The sequence below is a fragment of the Neomonachus schauinslandi genome, chromosome 11, assembly GCF_002201575.2.
Source record: "Neomonachus schauinslandi chromosome 11, ASM220157v2, whole genome shotgun sequence".
In the NCBI taxonomy this organism is placed as follows: Eukaryota; Metazoa; Chordata; class Mammalia; order Carnivora; family Phocidae; genus Neomonachus; species Neomonachus schauinslandi.
The window spans coordinates 52,511,860-52,531,988 of NC_058413.1; the positions used below are offsets into that span (position 1 = coordinate 52,511,860).

At 45.6% G+C, this 20,129-nt stretch overlaps 1 protein-coding gene across 3 annotated transcripts in view; it reads right to left on the bottom strand.

Moving 5' to 3' along the window:
• CLPB (caseinolytic mitochondrial matrix peptidase chaperone subunit B) overlaps positions 1 to 20,129 on the bottom strand; it is a 141,448-nt gene that overhangs the window by 105,580 nt on the left and 15,739 nt on the right. For 2 of the 3 annotated variants that reach the window (XM_021704737.1, XM_044919692.1), the window contains exon 3: positions 5,654 to 5,740. The exons of the other annotated variant lie outside the window; for it this stretch is intronic. In XM_021704737.1, the coding sequence (XP_021560412.1) occupies positions 5,654 to 5,740 (87 nt within the window). The remainder of the gene's footprint in view (positions 1 to 5,653; positions 5,741 to 20,129) is intronic. 3 annotated transcript variants of the gene reach the window in all.

The window sequence follows — 20,129 nt, forward strand, 5'->3', positions numbered from 1 at the left end:
TGCCTTTTCCAGGCTGTCATATATTTTTGGAGTTATACCATAGGTAGTTTTTTGTGTCTGGCTTTAGCTTAGCATAAGGCTTTTAAGATTCGTCTCTGCTGGGGAACCTAGGTGGCTCAGTCGGTGACGCATCCAACTCTTGATTTCGGCTCAGGTCATGATCTCAGGGTTGTGAGATCAAGCCCTGTGTGGGCTCTGCACTGAGTGTGGAGCCTGCTTAAGAGTCTATCTCTCTGCTCCCTGCTCGGCAGGGAGTCTGCTTCTCCCTCTGACCCTCCCCCCTCTCATGTGCTCTCTCTCTTTCTCTCTCTCAAATAAATAAATTAAAAAAAAAAAAAAAAAAGAAAAAAAAAAAAAAAGAGTCTATCTCTCCCTCTCCCCAAGTCTCGTGCATGCACTCTCTTTAAAAAAAAAAAAAAGATTCATCCCTGTTGCTGTATGTGTGAACAGTTTTTTGGTTTTTTTTTTAAAGATTTTATTTATTTGACAGAGAAAGAGAGAGCACAAACGGGGGAGCAGCAGTCAGAGGGAGAGGGAGAAGCAGGCTCTCCTGGAAGCAGGGAGCCTGATGGGGGGCTCGATCCCAGGACCCTGAGCCGAAGGCAGTCGTTTAACCAAGTGAGCTACGCAGGCGCCCCTGAATAGTTCTTTTTTTTTTTAATTGCTGGGTGGTGGTCCACTGTATGGATGTACCATAATTTGTCCATTCACCAGCTAATGGACATTTGGGTGATTTCCAGTTTTTGGCAATTATGAACAAAGCTACTATGTCTGCATACAGGTCTTTCTGAGGATGTGTGTTGTTATGTCTCATGGATAAAATTGGTACAGGAGCTGGTATTGCTGGGTTGCATGGTAAATATATGTTTTACCTTTATGAGAAACTGCCAAAGTGTTTTCCAAAGTGGCCACAGCATAATAATGCATTCCTATCAGCAATGATGGCAATTGTTCTGCATCCCTGTCAGCACTTGGTATTGTCAGCTTTTCTAAATTTTAGCCATTCTAAATGACTAATGTGGAGTATCTTTTCATGTGCTTATTTGCCATCCATCTCTTCTCTGGTTAATGTCTGCTCAAATCTTTTGCCCATTTTTTAAAAATTGGGTTGCCTTTTTATTTTTTATTTATAAGAGTTCTTTATATCTTCTGGATAATATTCCTTTATCAGATGTGTGTTTTGACAGTTTCTTTTTTGAGAAATTAAAAATTATAAGGATCTAAATCATACCATTTTTCTGCCAAACCACTGTCCCCTGCATATACACACTGATGAAGGAAACAGGATAGACTCAAACCTTCAGTTTACAAATACCTTAGTGCCACTGGACGGAGAGTCAAGCAGTAGTTGATACCTGCTAAAACTCATGAGGCTATTTTTATCTCCACTGTAAGCACCCAACCAACACTAGACTTTAAGGAAAGCTACATCTGGAGAAATGGCTGTCTTATAAACAGCTTTTGGCCCCCCAGGCTCTGCACCTCCCAAAAGCCCTGTTCTGGTCCACCAGGCTCCTGGAATGGTCAACAGTCGTCACACTCCATTGCTGGCCATTGTCCACTGGGAAAGGTAGGAGGCTCCCAATCCATCCTTCAGTGAAAGAGCAAACAGTGGGGCCTGTGGCTGCTTGGACATCAAAGTTGAGCAAACAGGCCTGGCAGGCCCTGCCTCTCCGCCTACACATCCTGCAAATGCCATGTGAAGGAGCTTCCCTGAGGGGGTCATGACTTTCAGCTTGTCATAGCACACATCAAAGTTTGCACCACACACGAACTGGGTACATGGGTTCGAATCAAGTCGCCTAAGAGCGGATACTCAGCCATTGTGTCCAGTTTTAATCCTGTGTTTTCCCAAGTAATTAAGCCTTCTTGCTTATGAACTTGTGACTAAGTAAAGCATCACTGAGAGGTTGTAACATCAAAGTGCCTTCCACCGTCTGTCCATGTTTGGTAAAATTGGATTTCTTTCTCTTCTTAAAGAAAAACTAATTGAATTTAGCTGCAGGCTGGGTATATTTGCACGAGCTGGTGAAGGCTCTGCTAAGTCACAGTGATCATCCTGGGACCCTGTGGCTTAGCCTTTAGCTGGGCTGGGTCAAAGTGCAACACAGAATGAGGCACCCAGACTCAAGCTAAACAAGTGCCTATAGCATGAGGCTTACGGAGGCCTCACTATGGAAAAGGGGTCAGCCCCCAGCAACTGCTCCTCAAGTCACTACTTCACCCAAGCTGTTACTAGGGCTGGCAAAAGGATCATCCTAGTAGAATGTTGGTAAATCTTTGGCGGAACGGCTACTGAAGACAATGGCCATCACATTACTTGAGTCCTTGATGTCTGCAGTCCAAGGAAGCTTCTTAAGGCAAAGGCCGTGATGCTTATTATCTGAATCCGTCACAGCCTAGTACATCAGCACCAGACGCAGTATAGTTTTAAAAAATGTTTGCTGGATACATACAGTGATAACAGAAAGGGGTGTCAGAACAAAGTTCTTCTTTCCTGAAGAACCAAACTCTCTGTATCCCTTCTTTTGCCTTGCTCATCAGGAAACTTCAATCTAAAGTAATACTGAATTCCACTAATTACCTGACTTACAGTGAGTATAGCATGGTCTGATTTATGTGAAATCACACACATACACTGCTCAATTTCTAGATAGAGGGAATTCAGTTGACTGCTACTTTCTTCTCTATATTATTTTTACAAAAACAATAAACCTATTTTCAGAAAAGAAAATCTCTGGTTCAATCCTGATACAATTATCTTTCCTTTTACCAATATGATTTCTGATCCTGATCCAGTTTTAACTCTCCTGTGTACATTTATATTTGTATTTTAATTTGAGTCACTGCAAACCCTTTTTGGAAATAAAAGGAGAGAATAAATTATAAATTAAGTTCCCATACATACTTTTAAAATTTTGTTCTACAGGACTGTATTTTTTATTAAAAATTAAATAAAATATACTATCTTTACTATTCAAAATTAAGTTAAAAAATATATATACAAATAACAGTTCACAAGATGTTAGTCTCCTTAAGGATAGAGATTATTGTGCTATATCCCTAAGGACATAGGCATGAAGCAGGCACTCACTAAAGGCAGTTGAGGGTGAAATGACTGGATCATCTCAGGACCTCTCCTTTGAGCTTGTGGGCTGACAACATCTAATGCAGGTGAAGGTTCTCTGCTTCAGTCTTGAAGCAAGGGGTGCTGCCCCTCTATCCTCCCTTCATCCAAGTCCAATTGAAATGGTGGCATTTCAGGCCTGGCCAATGTGATTCCAGAGGGGCTTGGTAACTGATGAAATAAGGATCAGTACACTTCTAATAAGGAGAAACTTATTGGCAGACTGTGCTGGTATGGACATGATCATCTTTTAAGACCACTCCCATAGCACCTTACCAATGAGGCCTACTCACCCTAATCAAGGTACTTCTGGCATTCCTTTTTATCAGGTTCTATTTTCCTTTTTCCATAGCACTTCTTACCTTCTAATATAGTATATATTTTATTTATGTATTATATTTATCATTTACTACCCAGGGACCACCGCTAGTATAGAAATAAGCTCTATGAGGGCAGGGATCTTTGTCTGTGAAGAACAGTGCCTGGCAAACAGTAGGTGCCAAAAAAAAATCATGATATGAATAAATTAACCTAAAAGGTACGCTACTTTCAATAAAAATCTGTCCCTAGACACTGGAAGGAAGAGGAGGACACAAAGTGGATGTTTAAAACACCAATAATTAGTTCTAAGAACCAAAACAAGTAAATACAAGCCAACACTCTCACTTTGCTCAACAAGCATCACTGATTTGCTAATGGCACTGGATAAAGACAGGGCAATCAGTTAAGGCAACAAGTCATTAGAATTAGAGAAAAGTGTCCCCAAAGCACATCTACCAGCTAGCTGCACACTGACTGACAATACTCTTAAGTATAGTGTTACTTCCTCATCTGTCTCAATGCTAGAAATACTACATCTAGAAGGGCCACACACCCCCTTCCCTCTTCTCCACCACCTGCTTGCTATCTCTTGTGGATGGAGAGAGCCGCCAGCTGGGAAAGAAGACTGGTGGGTGGGGTGGAGGTGGTGGTGGGTGGAGTATCAGTGGTAGAATAAACACGTTTGTGTACAGACATGGCTAACGTGGGTAACAGAGAATAACAACCCGTCATTTGTAACAGGTAGCACATACACTATCGCACTGGGCTCTTGCAAAAATATAGCGGGAACCTACTCTGCTGCCAGATTCAGTCCCCTCATACCCTCTGCTCTGATAATATCCTGTCCACATGGCTCTGACATCAGTGGTTACATTAGACTCTCTCTCTTACCTGCCTTTCTTTTCCACATTGGACCTTGAGCTCCTAAGGTCTCTGATTCTCCAATGATTAGCACAAAGTCTGGCTCAGAGTAGATATTTACCAAATGCTTGTGAAAATAACTGATTTCAGGTGAAGAAACAGGGTACCCCCAGAATTCTGAAATTCAACTAAGGGTCAGAACCAGAACTGGATTCCAGGCCTCTCAACTGCAAAGCCTATTTACACCAAGTTTTCTTTTTAAGTGCTTGGAGCTTAAGAGGCAAATAAGGAAATGGAGTGCTGAGAACAGGCTCAGGACAGAGGAACAGAGAAGAGAGACCTACCTCAAGTACAGCTAAGTCTCTCAGCCCGTCTGAGGCAGTGCCACCTCTACATCAGAAAATCCCTGTTTTCTTTTCCAAAGGCCAGTAGTGGCAGACAAAAGCCTTAATGATCAGCTTGAAGAAAAAATTAAAACTGGTACTTCAAACTACCAATTTCCGTGGCTGCTACTAAAGTGCCCGGTCTGCTTTCTTTGAAAGCATTTCTTTTTGCTCTTTTTTAATCAATTATTTTGCATAACTACAGCTAGAGACTGGGATGGAGAAGTAGCATCTGGGATCTGGCAGACGGAGGCAGCAGTGAGGTAAAGTAAAACACAAATTTTGCAGGCAGCCAGACCATATTCTAACTCCTGTCTGTGTGACCTCAGACAAATCATCTTTTCTCTCTGGGCTTCAGTTCTCTCAGCTGCAAAATGAGAATTTTGGCAAATTGTGGCAATTGTGAGAATTGGAAATAAATCTCTACACATAGGGGACTATTTCAACCTTTACAAAATAGCTTCCCCCTGAGGGATTGGGGAAGTGGGCAGGAAAAGAGCAGGGCCTCCAATGGTACGGAGGGAGTGCCACCGCCCCCCCCCCCCTCCAGCCCCGGTTTCCATCAGAATCTTCGAAGAAATAGCCCAGTGGAGCCCTCGCTGAGGACGGTGACTAGCTTCCTCCACATGGACAGACAGTGGATAACGAAAACATGAAGGGAACTCACATATGTACCTTCAACCACTTAACACAGGCTTGCAAACATTTCATGGCTTCAATAATGCAAATGACTCGCCTAAGGTCACAAAGCAAATGAAAGATGGAGCCAGGATCCAAGGCTATCTCTTCCCTTTCCCCATCTTCTATACTTTCATTATACCAGGTGTAGACCCGACCTTCAGCTCAGTCCATCACCCTGCCTCTGGGAAAGACAACAAGGAGACAAGCAGGGTGGGAGAGGGTTCTGGAATGTGGTCTGCAAGGCTCAGGCTAAGGGAGCCCTGTGTGGAAGATCTCTCACCTGTCATTTCGGCTGATGGCTGCCACCATGAGTGCTGTCCAGCCAAGTCTGTGCCTTGCATTAACATCTGCACCTTCCGACAAGAGCCTAGAAAGAAACAGAGGAATATTTTCAGTATATGGCTTATCGCCGAGGTAGGAGTGGAAGAAATGAGACAGTCAACAAACAGGGAGGCTAGGTGAATCTGGAAATAGTCACAGGCCTTTGAGAACTAAGTACCCATCCCAGCTCCTCTGGCCACTCTCCCCTCACCCCAGGCCTGTCCTATCTCTCTCATTCTTCCCTTGCATAAGTCTGACCCCTGCTGTTACCTTCTGAGGAAAGAATGTGTCTTCCCTACTTTAATACCCTGACACTCCCATTCCCTTAGTCCAGAATGCTCTTTCCCTGATTCTTTGCCTACTCTAATCCTACTAGCATGCTATGGGGTACAATCCTGGCTTGAGAACTCCCTTCTGAGAAGGCTTCCTTGGCTCATCCAGTCCACAGATCTCTTCTCTGTCCTTAGAATTCCCCTATGATTCATGGAGGAGCACTGAATGCCCAATGACACTGCCTATCTAGGTAGTTCCCAGTTTACCAAAGGATCACATCCTCAAGTTTCTCTGTATGATGGCTGTTTGGAAACTGAAAATCTTGAACCCAAGGAAAGATGGGAAGAATGTTAGACATGCTAGATTAGTTTTCTAGGAAAGTCCACATGAGCCTATTTGACTCTCTATGCCAGTGCCTAGCACACAGTAGGAGTTCAATAGTTGCTGGATAAACTAACAAACATAGGGCTTTAAATATATCACTAAAATCCTGAATTCTGGGTCCTGGGAACAAGGGGTTGGACAGAGAGAAGGGGAGTAAAAAGAACCAACTCTTACTGAGCACCTACTGTAAGCAGGAACTGCCTTCACAACTTGACACATATGCTCTCATTTACTCTTCACACAAGTTTAAGGAACTGATGTTAACCTCTTTTCATGGATGAGGTGACAGGCTCAGTGAGGTAAAATGACTCACTGAAGGTCACAAAGCCAGCTAAGGGCCATCAGTGACTGAAGTTCAGGTTGATAATGGCTCTATGGCCAGAGTTCCTGTCACCTCACAGCCCTTCCTCCAGACTGAACCTAGCTCCATGGAACGTGGAAGACAAGAGACTCAACTGACTTTAGCAAATCACTGCATGTGCTTGGTCCTGTGCTAGATTCTGGGGTGGGGGGTGAGAAGACACGGGGTCTGCCCTAGGGAGCAAATGATTTAGTTGTGGGGAGGGGGGGAACTAAGGACAGTAGGAAATCAAAGCCTGGAGTGTGTGGTTTCCCACCAGAAGTGCTGCAGGAGGCCAGGAGAGCGCGAGACCAAAAGTCAAGAGCGATCCGCCAACAAGGCAGGATCTGACTATGGGGAATGGGTGGAGGGTGTTTGGGGGAACTGGGAGGCCGCTAACTCTTTAGTGGGTTCCAAATGAAAGGCACCAGCAGAGAGTCTGGAGGTGGGGTTGAGTCCTTAGCACCATTCTTGTGCCACAATGTGCAGTAACTGCTTGTCTGGATCAAGTCAAGTAAAAGCTCTGTGCGGCTGAAGTAAGCAGGGGCGGAAGGCTTGGGAGGAGGAGCCACAGCATGTACGCACTCATCTGGCCTGCGCTGACGCAGGGAGGAGACAGGCACTGTCGGAGCCCAGGGCCAGCAAGCACATAAGCATGCATCGGAGGAGCTCTGTGAATGGGGGAGCGCAGGCTGCAGATGCATACCCAGGGAACCTAACCCAGACTCAGCGACCGAAAAGGCCTCCCTGAGGAGGTGATGCTAGAGAGTTGCCAGATAAATGGGGTTGAGGGAGGGGAAGGAGTATGTCAGGCAGAGGTAAAGCCTCTCATCCAGAGGAGAAGGCAGCATGACTGGGCCCAAAATGTGAGGGAGGATTGTCAAGAGAGGAGGCTGGGAAACCCTCACCTCTCACCTCTAATTTGGAGGATTTCTTCTGGTGAAACTCCTGGGCCTCTTTACCACACAGAGTTAAACTTCTTTTTGGAGAAACAATTTTCCATGGCCAAGAATATTAAAGAGACTAAGAGCCCTATGAGACAAAAATCTCTTTTTCCACAAAACCTCCTTCCTAATTTACAAAACCTGCCCTGGTTTAGCAGGTGCTGTGCAAAGTGCATGGTCTGAAAGTTCAGAGCCTGGTTCTGATCCTGTGATTCTGATCAGATGGCCTCATTTCTCTGGTCCTCAGTCCAGAAGGCTACAAAATCAGGACCAGCTGAAGCAAAACAAAGAGGTTTCTTTTTTTTTTTTATTATTATGTTATGTTAGTCACCATACATCATTGGTTTTTGATGTGGTGATCCACGATCCATTGTTTTCGTGTAACACCCAGTGCTCCATGCAGTACGTGCCCTCCTTAATACCCATCACCGGGATAACCAATCCCCCCTCCCCTCTAAAACCCTGTTTGTTTCTCAGAGTCCATAGTCTCTCATGGTTCATCTCTCCCTCCGATTCCCCCCCCCCTTTTTCCCTTCCTTCTCCTAATGTCTTCCATGCTATTCCTTATGTTCCACAAATAAGTGAAACCATATGATAATTGACTTTCTCTGCTTGACTTATTTCACTTAGCATAATCTCCTCCAGTCCCATCCATGTTGATGTAAAAGTTGGGTATTCATCCTTTCTGATGGCTGAGTAATATTCCATTGTATATATGGACCACATCTTCTTTATCCATTCATCAGTTGAAGGGCATCTCAGCTCTTTCCACAGTTTGGCTGTTGCGGACATTGCTGCTATGAACATTGGGGTGCATATGGCCCTTCTTTTCACTACATCTGTGTCTTTGGGGTAAATACCCAGTAGTGCAATTGCTGGGTCATAGGGTAGCTCTATTTTTAAATTTTTGAGGAATCTCCACACTGTTTTCCAAAGTGGCTGTACCAACTTGCATTCCCACCAATAGTGTAAGAGGGTTCCTCTTTCTCCACAACCTCTCCAACATTTGTTGTTTCTTACCCTGTCCATTTTTGCCATTCTAACTGGTGTAAGGTGGTATCTCAATGTGGTTTTGATTTGGATTTCCCTGATGGCTAATGATGATGAACATTTTTTCATGTGTCTGTTAGCCATTTGTATGTCTTCTTCAGAGAAGTGTCGTTTCATATCTTCTGCCCACTTTCTGACTTGATTATTTGTTTTTTGGGTGTTGAGTTTGAGAGGTTCTTTATAGATCTTGGATACCAGCCCTTTATCTGTAGTGTCATTTGCAAATATCTTCTCCCATTCTGTGGGTGGCCTCTAAAACAAAGAGGTTTCTGAAGGAAAAGACATGAAGTGTGCCTTGAAGAACAGGAACAATTTAGAGGCAAGGGAGGAAGTGCACGCCAGTCAAGAGGAAAGGAACAAGACAGAAGCGGGAAGCAATGGGAAGGTAGATTCAGAGATATAAAAGGATTCAGGTAGATCCATCCAGGTGACAGTTCACAGCAAAGAAACAGGCAGCTGCCAAGGTATGCAGGGTCTACAAAAGGACCTCGAAGGCCAAGCTACCAAGGCAGTGGGCATAAACCTTTTTGAGCCATAGGCTTCAAGCTGATGACTCCAGAAAAGTGCATAGGAACACACATACTCAAAAAATAATTTTTTCTTTCCTTACATACAATGTCCATGAGTTCACAGCTCTTCATGAAATAACAGATCTTAGGTTAAAAACCCAATCTAAAGGGTTGACAAATGTCTGGTATGCAGGCTACTGTCCTGTACTCTTGCATCTAAGTCAGAAATCGCGAATCTCTCCTGGCAGCTCTCTCCTGTGGAGCCTTTGAAAAAGCCTCAGAATCCTCAACACTCGTTCCAATCGGCCAACATTAATCAACTAAAGCTGGCAACAGAGAAGAAACCTCTTTGGCATTCCTTAGACTCTCACGACAGGCAGAGGGGTTGTCACCGAAGGTTTCTGGGCAAAAGAAATTACAAAATTAACCTGAGAGCTTAAGCAAGTTGAGTCTGAAAGGGGAGAGAGTAGAAAGTGGGAACAAGAAGACCGTTTGGGGGCTGCTATAATATGAGACCAAAGGAGATGAGCCAGGGCAGGGAAATGAGAAAGCAGGACACAGCCAGGAGAAACTCAGTGCAGTCACAATCCCTCCTGTCTCCAGTGGGTCAGTGACCTATGTTTCCCTGCCTGGGTCCTGAGAATTCTGGAAGCAGCTCTGCTCTGGAGGCAGGGCCGAAGAAAGAGGATGGAGATGCCTCCTCCTCATGTCCCTTGAGGGCTGAGTGTAGCATAATGAAAAGGATGAACAAAGGACTTTAGAATAAATTAGACCTGGATTCAAATTCTAGTCCAGCTAGATGATCCTGGGCACATCAATTCTCTGAGTCTCAGTTTTCTCACCTATCAAATAAGGACACTAACCTCTACTTTGCTGGGATCCCAGCCCAATACCTGGCGTATAACAGGTGTTCAATACAGGGTGACTTCGGCCTGCCACCTTACCCTACTTCCACCCCTTTGATGGACCAATGTGTTCTAGTCTGAAGCTGGCAGTAGCAGGTTGGCCAATACCCAGGGATTCTAAGACAGGGTCACACAGGATGACCTGGATAATTCATCCAGCCTGGCTCCAGGCACTCCTCTATTCATCTATTCAACAAACATGTGTACACACCTACTTTGCGCCCAGCTGCATGCTGGCTCCTGAGGAGGATACAAGACAGAGGTTCTTGCTTTCCAGAACTGAGCCAAGCAGGGTTTTCTCTTTTCTCTTTACATACATATATACATATGTATTTCTGTTTATTACTTCTTTTACAAATAACTGCATTTTAAGATAAACTCATACTGCTAAGTATACAATAATTCCATTTTTAGGAATTGCTATATAATTCTCTACGGCACATCTACCAGATTTTTCCCTCTCTGCTCTCCCAGAGATACCCACTCAGGCAGCCTCCATGTCCCAGGCACCAAAAGCGATGCTCAAAGAACAATGTCTTGCATGTGCCCCTTTGGATGGGTGTGAGTATTTCTCTGGGGCATGTACTAGCAGTGGGATCCCTGGGTTTTGGGTTTGCATTACTTGGTTTGATGCCACTGTGCCAGGGTCCTCTCCAGGAAAGCTGCTCCATCTACCCTCCCGCCAGCAGGACAGGGGTGCTCCTGGCCAACACTCGGCAGTTGCCAGCTTCCTATTGACTGCAAGCCCGATAGGTCTAAAGGGGTCTCATGTTATTGTCTTAGCTTGCGTCTCTGATTAGGAACAATTTTGAGCTACTCGTTACATTCCGAACAATGCGGGATTTTCTTTTAAGAGGAGGGCTGCTGGGAAAAAGGGCTTCTCCAAACTTGCTATCCTGTCAACGACCAGAGCCGAGAGAGCACTGAGCAGTCAGGCAGCGGGGGCGCTAGTCAGGGCTGCCACCTCCTGCTCTAACACGCTAGGGAAGGTATCTCATCCTAAGCTTCAGCCTCCTCCTGGGTCCACGCGGGTTTCAGGAGGCGGCACAGAAACCTGAAGGAAAGGGTGCCACCAACCTGAAGGGTCACTTCTAGGAGGCAAATCTTAGTGTTCTTCGGTGACACTCCAGCTTTTGGGCCCTGCCCAGCATCCCGACTGAGCATGATTCTTTGCAGCCTCCTGGGGCTCAGGTGTAATGGAAAAAGGAATGACCCTGGAGTCCAAGGGCTGGAGTTCAGATTCTAGCTTTGTCGCTTACTAGCTGTGACATGGGGGATATTAATCTCTATTGTGCAAGGTGGTTGTAAGGATTAAAAGTGATACCACACAGTAGCACTCCATAAGGAGTGGTGGCACTTGTTAAATCAAGGAAGCACCAGAACCAACATTAAAAAGCACTATAAGCGAACCCAACTACAAACAACTTTTCCTCCTTCAGAGCTGGGTGGGGCCCCTCCCCCACCTCCTTCCGTGCAGAGCAGCTCTCAAAGTTAGCATTTCAAACACACAGGTCTCCTCCATTTCATTTTGTTGCTTTGCAAGTGAATGCCCAGTGGGCAGTCATTTCAAAGTCCGGGCCAGCTGGGCGTGCAGGGTGGCTGCCTGCTGAGAGTGGCTGAAAGGGCCTCTGCGGCCTGAGAAAGCCACCCCTGCTCTCCCCTGTGATTTTCACCAACAGACAAAATGCGGCAAGTGAATTAATCTCTTTTAAAAAGAGCAATGCTTGTGACAGAGCATGGTGTCTCCGAAAAGGTTAGGATTCCATCATCCCTGAGATGATGAGTGGAATGCTTAATGCGGGTTGCCACTCAGGGCAGAGCAGCCTGTGTCCGGGGACTGGGCACCGCAGGCCTTTCTGGGCTCCCTCCAGACTTGTGGAAGGCCCTTCCCTAAGGAACTAGGTCTCCCGCTTGGCAGGGCAGGGGTGGGTGACACTAATTGGGGGTGGTCCAGGGCAGCGGACAGGGAGGAGGCCACACCAGCAGTCAGGAGTTGAAGCCCAGATCTTGCACAGATCTCAGGCAGTAGTGGGGGGCAGGGGAAGAAGCAGGATGGATTTGGCCCACATGCAGGCTCCAGTACTAACTGGGTGGGTAGGAACGGATGAATGAATGACCTAGCCTCTCTGAACTTTACTTGGTCCCCTCATCTGAGTGACAGCTCCTGCTCTCTGGGCCTGTTCCCACACCTGTTCAAGAACGGAGAGGACCCCAGCAGCCCTACTCTGTAGTCACACGGGGGTACCACGAAGAAACAATGAGCCAAAATATGTAAAAATATTCGACATACGGGGTGCCTGGGTGGCTCAGTCTGCCTTCGGCTCAGGTCATGGTCCTGGGGTCCTGGGATGGAGCCCCGCATCAGGCTCCCTACTCTGAGGGAAGCCTGCTTCTCCCTCTCCCTCTCCCCCCGCTTGTGTTCCCTCTCTCGCTGTGTCTCTCTCTGCCAAATAAATAAAAATCTTAAAAAAAAAAAATACTCGACATGCAATAAAGCACTGGACAAACGGAAGAGCCTGTGCTATCATTTTCTAATTAGTACCTACCCCACTTTAAGGAAGTAACAGTAAACTAGGATATGTGGAAGGTGTACACAGAACTTGGACCATAAGTGCTCAAAAATTTCTGTGGATTGATAAGTAAACAGTCTCAAATCCCCAGGCAAGGGCAGTGGTAGAATAAGGGTCCCCTAGCCCAAGACCTGAAGATTTCCATAGGAGACTAACACATCAAGGGGAAAAACAAAGCTGTTCTGATCAGGGATCCAGGTGAGTTCTGAAGGCTTCGGACCAAACAGGAAACAATTGATGGAAAAGAGGATAAGAGAGTCAAACTCTCCCTTCCTGCTGTGAGTGCTTCCGTATTCTTTTAAATTTTACTGTTGTTTTTTGTAACAATGAACATACTCTTGTTTTTTTTTAAGCAAAACTTTCTTGGGGGGGGGAACCTTACCCTTTCTTTCTCCAAGAAGCCTATGCTAACCTATATCAACATTTACCACTCCCCCCCCCCCCATCAGCATGGCCGTGCTGTCTCTTCACTCCCTGTGCTGGCACCATGGGGCCACACATGGGCTTGAATGAGTACATGTCTACAGCACTTCCCTACACACTCTCATCAATACCTCGGTCTTGTGTTGGAAGTTACCTGTTTTATACTGGTGGGCCTGTCTTTTTCAAAGAATTTAGGCTCCTATGTATATGTGGGAGAGTGTGGGTGTAGCTTCTCAGGCTCAGGGCTGGGGACACTTAAGATGCAGGCCTGGGACTGGAGGCCATGGCTTCTAGTCGTGGCTCTCTCAGTAACTAGTTGTGTGATCCTAATCTGTCTCTCTGGGCCTCACTTTTCTCTGTGGTAAAATAACGGAACAAATGATTTCTCAAATCCTTGTGAGTCCTAAAATCTTAGGATTCTAAATATGTATAACGTCAAAATTTGAGAAGTGGATTCCTAACAGACACAGGCATTCGCAAGACTTCCAAAGAAAACACAACTCCTCGGGCTGCTGCTGTCTGTAGGAGGGAGAGAGTCCCGGACAGGGATATGGGGCAGTTTTGAGTTATTCTGGCTAACCAGCTCTTCCACTCAGGGGAGGGAGGTACCACTTGATTTTTCTTCCTCTTTCTTTATGACCAATCAATACAAAGCGGCCACTGAACTTCAATCGTGCATTGTTCCAACTGATTTCCGGATCCTTCACATTAACCAGCTCTCAGCTGCAGCTGGGGAGGGGGCTGAAGGGTGGGGAGCCCTGGCCCACCTGCATCAGAAGCCTGGAAGCAGTGAGCCATGCAGACTCAATCATGATCACTATCTGGGCAACAGGGCTCTGGCTGGAGCCTCGCAGAAGGTCCTGTTTACAGTAATAACAGCACCAGGCCAGGCTGTCCGAGCAGAAGCAAGGTGCCTGGGGCTAGAATCCACACACAGCCTCCATCTGTGCCTTATCTACCCAGTCAGCCTGGGCTGAGAGGGGCAGGGCAAGGGAGGAAGAAGGCTGCTCTCAGAACCCAGCTCGGGCCAGCAGTCTTCAGGCAGGCTCCTGGTACTCTAACTCCACAAACACAAGGCCTCTCTGGCATCTTCTGCATTTGCTACTTGAACTAGGCACTCTCCTTCAAGGTCCCTCTTGGGACTCTTCCTCTAGGAAGCTCTCCAGATGCTCTCCCTACTAGGGAGATGGCCCACACTCCAACACTGCCACTACTCCAAAGGGAAGCGGGTGAACAGTGAGGGAGGAGAAAGACAGGCATTTATGCAGACTGCAAGCTTCATAACTATTTATTTCCTATCACATAAGGTTTTAAATTTCTAGATGTAAAGAACAATCTGCAGAGATCAATCAGTCCAGTCCTTCCTTTTATACATACAAACATGGAGGTTCACAAAGCATCAGCCTTCGACTAGACTAATTTGGATTTGAGCCTGCATCTGTCTCTTCCAGGTTGTGTGACCGTGGCAGGTTATGTTAACCTCTCTGAACCTCAGTCACCTTACCTTATCAGCCTGCCAGACCTACCTAACAAGGGTGCTGAGCTCGACCAAAAGAAATAACGTATGCAAAGCACTTACATTTTGCAAATGTTAGTTGTCATTACCACAAGTGTTCTATTTGTTCAAAAGCACACAGTGGAGGAGCTGTATCAGACCCTCACTGAATAGTGCTGGATTAAACGGAATGAAGTCCAATGCTGGGTGACCATTCTTTGTCCCAGCTCTCACAGTTTCTAGCAGGAACTTGACACACATTAAAGTGCAGAGATTATTTTTTTAAACTTTATTTTGAAATGATTTCAAGCTTACAGAGCAGTTACAAAAATAGCACAGAAAACCTCAGATCTGCCCTTTGCTCAGATTCTCGTTACATTTTGCCTCTTGTGCTTGACCACTCCTTTTCTCTATCTTTTCCTGGACCATGTGAGAGTTAGTTTCAGACATTATGCCCTTTTACTCCCAAATACTTCAGCACATATTTCCTAGTACGAGGCTATTCTCTTACATAACCACTAAACAACAATGATCAAATCTGGGACACTTAACATTGGTAAAATATTTTCATCTAATATTCAAATTTCATCAACTACCCCAATAATATCCTTAGAACAATTTTCCCCGTAAACCAGATATAAGCCAGGATCAATATGAGAATCAAGTATTGCATGTGTCTTCAGTTTCCTTTCACCTAGAATGAAATAGTTGCTCAGCCTTTCTCTGATTTTCATAATTGTAACACTTTTGCAGAGTAAGGCTAGTTTGTAGAATGTCCTTCAGTTTGGATAATGACTTTTTGAGGAACCCATTTCCTATTATTCACCCATTCATTCCACAAACTTTTCATGAGACCGTGGTTATTACAGGACTCTGAGCAGGATGAGTTCCAGTGTCCTTGCCTTCAAGGCACTCACTGTTCAACTCCACACCTGGTAAACAGTTAAAATATAAGTGAGGACCCTGGAGAAGGTACCATGTGAGTGTAGGTCAGAGCAACAGAACCACGGGGACAACTTCCTAGAGGCAGACGCATGAGCTGTGCCAGAAAGGACAGGCAGAAACACCGATTCCACTAATGACCTCCTAGTTCCTCCTGAGGAAACGTCTGTTTCCCCAAGCAGTGTGTGCCATGGCTGGGATGCAATAAAACATGAAAAGCAACAATACAAGGCTAGAAAGGGGAGGGGGTGGCCCAGGGCACCCTCATCTGGGTACCACTGCCCAGGGCTATATGCTATGTCCCAGTCAGCTGCTGCCCTGGTAACTTGGTGACAAGAAGGAAAGCCCTGTCTGGGCAGCTGAAGTGTGGGGAAGGGCCATGGGCGCCACCTACTGGCACCACAGCAGGACTCTAGGCTGCTATGGAGGGCAGCTGGGTAGCTGGCTGGGTTGCCAGAAAGCTTGTCACATGTGTATGGCAGTGAGACACAGAAGTGGCTCAAACTTGTCAAACAGGGTTGGCACTTGAGCCACCACTGCCAAGAACCAGAACCCCATGAGCTTTTCAGTAAACACTGGACTGTGAAAAGCCGTTCAAAATACCTGGCCCCCTAGACAGGTGAGAGCAAAGATCAGGTTCATTCCAGTAACAAAACTTAAGTAGCATCTTCTTCAAGCCAGGCTCTATGCTGGGCACTAAGGGTCCAGAGATGAAAGAGACACGGACCTTGCCCACAAGGAGCTCCCAGTCTGAACTGGGGTTGGGGAAATAGGACAAGCACACAAACAAGCGCTTTAAGTATCACGGTGCTCTGAGAGCTCTTTGTACAGGGTCAGTGAGCACACAGCATACTTGGCTCTTGAATGATGAAGTCAAAAGAACTCACACCTCTTGAGCGGCCTACTATGTATCAGGCACCTGACATTTATGATCTCATCTGATCATGTGACTAGTGAAGGACCTGCTTAAGGTGAATGGCCAGTGAGTGGCAGCTAGGGACTGGGACCCATGCCGGGACTCTCTGCTGAACCACACTGCCTTCCAGGGCACATATCCCATTTTTTCCCTTCTTTCCCACATGTAGCCTGGGACCAGCACACTACAGGAATCTGATGGGACTAATCAACTGACAAAAAATGATAAAGAAGGAAAAGCTTTAAGTGGAAAGGAAGGATCTGAGGGACGGAGACACTCTTTGATTAGTTCTGCATTCTAGAACCTTCTCCCCTGGAAGAGACCCTCTTCTCCTAGACTCAAGATGAGATAGGCCCAATCCATCCCTTCTTCTTCCTCCACACTAGCTCCACAACTTTCATACTCACATGGCAATACGATGCTTTAAAATGGTCTTGCCTTTAGGTTAAAACAAGCTTGGCAACAAATCCAATCAAAAGGTTAAAGAAGTACAGGAAGCCCTGGTTCTCAGCAGGCTGGGCTGACTGCAAGCTTAACAGAATCCAGGAGTACCATGCAGCTGCCAAAAAAGCTAGTGCAAATTCAGACCATATTAACAGAAGCATAAAATCTGTAACAAAGGGGATGAACTGCCCTGCTCCTCACAATTCTGGTCATGCCACAATTCAGAAATGGCACCAAAACTTTGGGGCCATTTCATTAGGAAATGACTACGATGGGGAGAAGACTTGAAAGCACAGTTTAGGGCACCAAGGCTTATTTAGCTTGGAGTTCCATCTCCTAATATTTAAAGGTCTGGAACAGGAAAAGGAAGCTGTGTAGTCCTAGAGGACAGAGCAGGGGCTAAACAGGGCAGCTGCAGAGGAAGCTAACACACAATGACAGCCCTCTAAGTGTCAAGTGCTAGGCCAGTGCTTTTACACATACTGCTTCAGAATTCATCACAAGATAAAATGTTTTTCTAATTCCAAAGTGCCTTTGTTTACATTACTCCAAATGTCCAGAAAGTCTTTCCACTAAGCAACTTGTATCCAGATACCACCTTTCTCCAGGCCCAGACTAAACGCCACCTTGTCTATGAAGCCTTAACTTTCTTACATACTAATTACAATTCTCTTACCAGACTGCAAGTTCTTGAAAGGCAAAGGTCATCATGATACATGTTTATGCTCCTCCTCAATGCCAAATGGGGTATAATGCTTATAATGGGCCTTAAGAATAAATGCCAAAAAAAAAAAAAAATGAATGAATAAATGCCAAAGGAAATATACAAATGGCCAGTAAGTATGCGAAAAGATGCTCAATGGATGGATCATTAACCATCAGGGAAATGCAAATAAAAACTACAACGAGATATCACTTCACACATACTAGGATGGCGTTAATAAAAAAGACAGAGAATAGTATTGGCAAAGACTGGAGAAATCAGAACCCTCATTCATTGCTGGTAAGAATGTAAAATGGTAGAGCCACTTTGGAAAATAGTCTGGCAGCTCCTCAAAATGTTAAACATAGAGTTACTATATGATCCAGCAGTTCCATTCCTAGGAATCTACCCAATAGATATGAAAACATACATTCTCATAAAACTTATACACGAATGTTCAGAGAAAAATCATTCACATTAGCTAAAAAGTAAAAACATAAACGTCCATCAACTGATGAAAGAATAAAATGTGATATATTTATTTCCTATCACATAAGGTTTTAAATTTCTAGATGTAAAGAAAATGTTAGTTGCAAATGTTAGTTGTCATTACCACAGTGTTCTATTTGTTCAAAAGCACACAGTGGAGGAGCTGTATCAGACCCTCACTGAATAGTGCTGGATTAAACGGAATGAAGTCCAATGCTGGGTGACCATTCTTTGTCCCAGCTCTCACAGTTTCTAGCAGGAACTTGACATGAAATATTACATGGAATATTATCCAGCCATAAAAAGGAACGAAGTACTGATACACGCTACAACAAGGATGAATCAAGAAAACATAATGCTGAGTGAAAGAAGTCAGCCACAAAAGACCACACTGTCTGATTCCATTTATATGAACTGTCCAGATAGGCAAATCCATAGAGACAGAAAGTAGATTAGTAGTTTCCAGGGTCTGGTGGGAAGGGAGAACAGGGAATGACTGCTAATAAGACTCGGGTCTTTTTTGGGGTGAGGGAGTGATGAAAATGTTCTGGAATGAGACAGTGGTGATCGTCACATAATTTTATAAATATTCCAAAAACCACTGTACCCTTTAACAGAGTGAATTTTATGGTATGTGAATTATACCTCAAAAAGAAAAACAAAAGAATAAAATAATGAATGAATGCTTGTTCAAGCAGAGTCTGCTTATCCTTCAGGAGGAAGAGAGGGCCTCATACCTAGAGAAGCTCTACTAAGGACTGGATGCTTCCCAGCAAAAACCTCTTTGCGGGGGTGGGGGAAGAAAACCTAAACAGGGATTGAATACTGATGAGGAAGTAAGGCCAGAAACCAAAGTGCCTTGGATCCTATCTACCAGTGCAGGGGCTGTAACTAAGTGTCACCTGCTCTGGAAAGGATCCTGCCCTGCCTGCTGGACTCTGAACCCCTGGGAATTCAGAGGCCTCCCCCAATTGTTTGTGCTTTACATCCTGTCCCTGCTCACTATCCATCTGTAAAAGCTGGTCAAACACACAGACTTCATGGGGGGCCTGGGTGCTATCCCCCTCAAACAAAAGGGCATTGAGATGGAAGTCTCGGCTCAGCGTCAGAGAGGATTCTTAGGCAGCCTTCCTGGGCCTCCCATCCACATAAATGGAGGGCCCGGAGCCCAGCCAGCCTGCCCAGCTGCTGTACCCTCCTGCTGGGCAGCCTCTGGAGAATAAACATGGTTTCATTCGACCCATCAATCAACCGGCCGGACTATATCTGTACTGTGTGCCTTCTGAGTGCCCAGCCAGCCTTGTGTGACTAGATATGGTGGAGGCAGGAGGAGGTGCCATCCACCTTGCTACAGCCTGGGTGAGGAGACACGGGCAGGAGAGGCAAGGAGGTGAAAACCCAACGTGATACCGTACGGCGGAGACTTTAAGGCCATGGGAATGTGATACGAAAGCTCACCGTGGGCTAGAACAAGTAGTGAACTGTAGTGAGAAAAGCACATACTTTGGGTCTCAGCTTAAATCACAGCTCTACTATTTACTAGCTGTGAGGTAGTAAGCATGAAATCTAAGCCTCAAGTTTTCTCATCTGGAAAATGGCTATAACACAATCTGTTTTGCAATACTGTAGCAACAAAGGAAAAGAACACACATACAGTATCTAGTACTCTGCCTCCCGTAGAGTGGCTATTTAATAAATGACAGCTACTGTAATAATAGTGAGGGAGAGCCTTCTGGAAGAGGAAGGGCTTGAGGTGGGCAATGAAGCATGAATTGGAGATAGACAGAAGAACAGGGGTGGAGCTGCAAGCACTGCAAAGGTTTCCAGGTAGGAGGAGTAAGCTGCAGGTTTGGGCCAGCAAGAAGCCACGTCTTGACTGGAACGGGGTTCTCGGTATGGAGGCGCAGGCCAGGCTTGACTGGTGGGGGTGCAGGGCGGGGGGGTGTTGGTGAAGAGCAGAGGGGAAGACAGAAGGCAGACAGAAATGGTTCTCCCTCTAGCTAGAAAACACTTCCTGAACAGGAAAAGGGAGCCTGGAAGAGTGCAAG